The sequence below is a fragment of the Myotis lucifugus genome, unplaced genomic scaffold (genome assembly GCF_000147115.1).
Source record: "Myotis lucifugus unplaced genomic scaffold, Myoluc2.0 scaffold_186, whole genome shotgun sequence".
Classification (NCBI taxonomy): domain Eukaryota; kingdom Metazoa; phylum Chordata; class Mammalia; order Chiroptera; family Vespertilionidae; genus Myotis; species Myotis lucifugus.
This window is the reverse complement of record NW_005871234.1, coordinates 2,440,133-2,443,519: the sequence shown is the minus strand read 5'-3', so window position 1 is coordinate 2,443,519 and position 3,387 is coordinate 2,440,133. Positions and strand designations below refer to the sequence as shown.

At 66.3% G+C, this 3,387-nt stretch overlaps 2 protein-coding genes across 2 annotated transcripts in view; one reads left to right on the top strand and one right to left on the bottom strand.

Annotated features, from left to right (window-relative positions):
• Positions 1–1,777, bottom strand: part of DOK1 (docking protein 1) — a 3,041-nt gene extending 1,264 nt beyond the window's left edge. Inside the window, 7 exon segments of the mRNA XM_023760636.1 lie at positions 136–189; positions 191–220; positions 222–263; positions 463–649; positions 828–919; positions 1,089–1,388; positions 1,663–1,777. Coding sequence (XP_023616404.1) covers positions 136–189; positions 191–220; positions 222–263; positions 463–649; positions 828–919; positions 1,089–1,388; positions 1,663–1,734 — 777 coding nt within the window. The 5' untranslated portion in view covers positions 1,735–1,777.
• Positions 1,778–2,995: 1,218 nt separating this feature from the next.
• LOC111827566 (lysyl oxidase homolog 3-like) overlaps positions 2,996–3,387 on the top strand; it is a 4,989-nt gene continuing 4,597 nt past the window's right edge. Inside the window, exon 1 of the mRNA XM_023760635.1 lies at positions 2,996–3,083. Coding sequence (XP_023616403.1) covers positions 2,996–3,083 — 88 coding nt within the window. The remainder of the gene's footprint in view (positions 3,084–3,387) is intronic.

Below are 3,387 nucleotides of genomic sequence, written 5' to 3'. Positions count from 1 at the left end.
GGTTTTAGGGTTTAGTATGCGGAACCGGCGGTATGTCAGGTACTCCTCGGCAACAGGGTGGCAAGCCAGGAGTCCACTCTGCCATTTCTCAAGCGCATCACTTTTAGGAACATCCGGCCCCAGACCATGCCTTGCCCTGGGCCTTTGGCCGTTGATAGCAGTCTCGACTACCTGAAAAATGTCATTTCCCCTGTGCCGTCTGGAAGGTGAAGTTCCCGGGGGCCGGAGGGGCAGCGCCGACCAGCCTCAAAGGAGAACATGACCTGAAAGAGTGTGAAGGGAGACACATTCCCAGGAGTCAACAGGAGAGGTGAGGCCCAGGGGGTCTACAAAGAGACTAGCTGGCCAGGGAGGTGGGCTCTTGGGCTAGAAGGGTTATCCAGAGGCAGAGCTTCCCGCCTTCCTCCCTGCCCACCCAGCCCTCAGCCCCAGCAAGCCCGCCTTCCCAGCCGGCACCCCTACCTTGTCTCGGCCATAGCGACGCAACAGCGTGTAGGGCCAGGAGAGGAGCGGCTCCAGTATCTGACTCTGAGTTCCCGCAGTCAGGAGAGTCAGCTTCTCAGCCTCCACCCTCAGCACATAGGAGCCATGCAGGCCGCAGCGCTCGGCGGCCTCGGTCCTCTGCACGGTTACCCAGAACTGGGATCCTGGGGGGAATGCTCAATGAGACTGGCACCTGGCCGGGGACGGGGACAGGTGGCCCGGCACTCCCTCCTAAGCCAGCTCTCAGTCACTTCCCACTTCCCCATGGCACCCCAGTCGGCCCCTTCCCAGGGGCACCCTTCCTTCCCACCTCCTCCCTGCACAGCTCTCCAGGCGGCTACCTTTCCCAGGCGGGGCTATACAGCGAGTTCTCCAGCATCTCCAGGGCAGAAAGCTTGGGTGGGTTCTCGGCAGGCGCCGGACCCCAGCTGCCTTTCTGGGGTAAAGAGAAAGAGAGTACCCAGAACCCTGTCATTTCCTCATCGCGGTTCCGAGGGTCTGAGCCAGCCCAGTTCCCCTGCCCAGTTCCTACCCCCATCCCGCATCGCCCCTAGGGCCCAGTTCGGCTCGCCCCAGCCCCTCGCGGGCAGTCCTGGCCCCCTCACCGGAAAGGCATTCAGGCACAGCATTTGCACCCAGGCGGCGCTGGACGGCGCGTCGGCCGCCAGCAGGTGCGAGCGCTGCGCGGTGTCCAGGCGGAAGGCGGCGGCTCCGGGCTCCGGGGGGCTCTCCAGGGCCACGGGCACCACGCTCACGCACTCGGCTAGACGGATCACCTTGCAGTCCAGGCGGCGCGAGCTCCCTCGGCCCCCTCCGGAGCTCGGCCCCTTGTGATCGAAGAACTCGAGGCGCGCTACGCCGTGGGGGCTGGCCGGGTAGAGCACGGCCCAGGTCTTCCTCCACCTCTGCGGAAAGAGAGCGGGAGGCGCTGGGGAGGCAGCGGGCGAGCGCCCGTCGGGGAAGGAAGGACCCGCGCAGGCCGCTTCCCAGGCTCAGGCTTCCCGACGGGGCCTGCGAGCGCGCACCCCAAGGCCGGCAGACGCGCCTCCGCAGTGTGCGGAGACTTCGTGGGGACTCACCGGGCTCTGCGCTCCCACCCGCTGCCTGCCCCTCCCCCTTCCCGGGCCCTATCGCCCACCCCTGGCTCTGGTGGGGTTCTGTCCCCCCGCCCCGGTCTACCTTGGCACCGAAACGCTGACCCTGCAAAAAGAGCGGCCCCTCCATCACGGCCCCGTCCATGGCCCCGTCCATGGCCCCCGGCGGTTCCTTCTTTGCTTCCTGGCCTTGCAAGCAGAAGCGGGCGGGGGCGGGCCGGAGGCGGGGCCGGGCCCACTCGGGGCGTTCCCGCCGGCGCCCCGGACCCCGCGGTCCGCGAGCTGGGAGGACAGAGAAGAGCAAGAAGGAGAGAGGGTCCCCCGATAAGCTGGACGGCGCCCTCCCTCCAGGCCCCTACCCTACCCACAGCCCTGGGACGCGCACGGGTGGCTCCACCAAGAGAAACCTCGCGGTTTCGGCCAGAGGGCTCTGGCGCCTGGGCTTGGGCATGATGTCATATGCTCAACGTGACGTAGGAGTGAAGGCTGTGACATCACCTGGAAAATGCCGACCGGCACCCTGGGGGCCCGGAGAGGCCACGTGGGCCCTCTTAGCCTCAGTTCCCCCTACCAGACCCGCCCCCGGCCTGGCAGTTTACTCTCCACGGAGCCGGGGACCGGGAGGAAGGGCTGGGGACTGGAAGGCTTCCCGGAGCCCGGAGCTGAGCCGCGGGCTCCCGCCGCCACAGGGGCCGCCGCCTGGGCCGCTCCACAGCCCCGTGGCCTCTTGCGTGTCTGGATCCCTGACCGCAGCCCCCGGCCTCCGAGCCCGAGGGAAAAGAAAGCCTCATTGAGCCGGCCCGGAGGGACAAAACAGGGGTGGGGAGGTGAGCAACAGTGCCACCTCGCACGCCGGGGAGGGGAGGACCTAGAGGAGGGACCTGGCTGGGGAGGAATTCGGGGAGAAGGCGGAATGTGGGCGGGCTCAAGGGGACGTGGGAGGGACAAAAAGAGAGGGGGGAGGGAGGGCGGGGGTCCAGTCTCCCCTGGCCGAGCACTTTTTTGGGGAAGTCCTAGGACCGATCTCCAGGACCAGGACTCTTCTCCCAGCGTCTAGGGCCCCCGCTCAGCCCAAGGTAAGGGGGTCACGCTGCCGGCAGGAGGAAGGGGAGTTGCGGATGGAGATGATGGTGGAGGGTCCAGGGCAAAGGGGTGATGTGGGCTGGAGACCCAGGGGAAGCCAACCAGCTGGAGGTTTTATTATTGTCAAAGAAGAGTAAGAGAAGAAGATTGGAGAGAGGAGGCAGATATTCGGGGGCGGGGGAGAGAGGGAGGGGGCAGGGTTTTCCAAATAGGGCAGCTGGGAGGGTCCTAAGGCTGGGGACACCTCTGTGAGGCCCTACCCCTGGGCCCCCAAGCCTAACTGTCCCCAGGAAAAAAGCTGTCCTGTTGGGTCGTTGGTCTGAGTCTGGGGAAGCATGTTGGGCGCCCCCAGCCCCTCCCCTGCGCAGTACGGGAGCTGTTCTCAGCCCCGACAGAGAGAGGCCTTGGCTGAGAAGATGAATGGTGCCCCCGCCTCCGGTTGCCCGGTGACAGTGGTGGGGGTGGCGATGTTGGCAGGAGACTTGGACAACCCCACTCCAGCCCCCCCCACCCACCCACCCAGCTTGAGGCCTGGCCCTCCTGGGCCCCTTGACCTGGCAGGGCACTTGAGAGCTTGTGTGCTGGGTAGGGCGTGCAGTGGGGTCTCCGTGGACTCCAGCTTCTGCCCGCTCGGCCTCAGAATCTGCCCAGATAGGACTCTGGGCTTGGCCTCAATTCACTGGACCCTGGATCAGAGGACCTCCTAGCTCCCCCCCCCCTCCCCTTT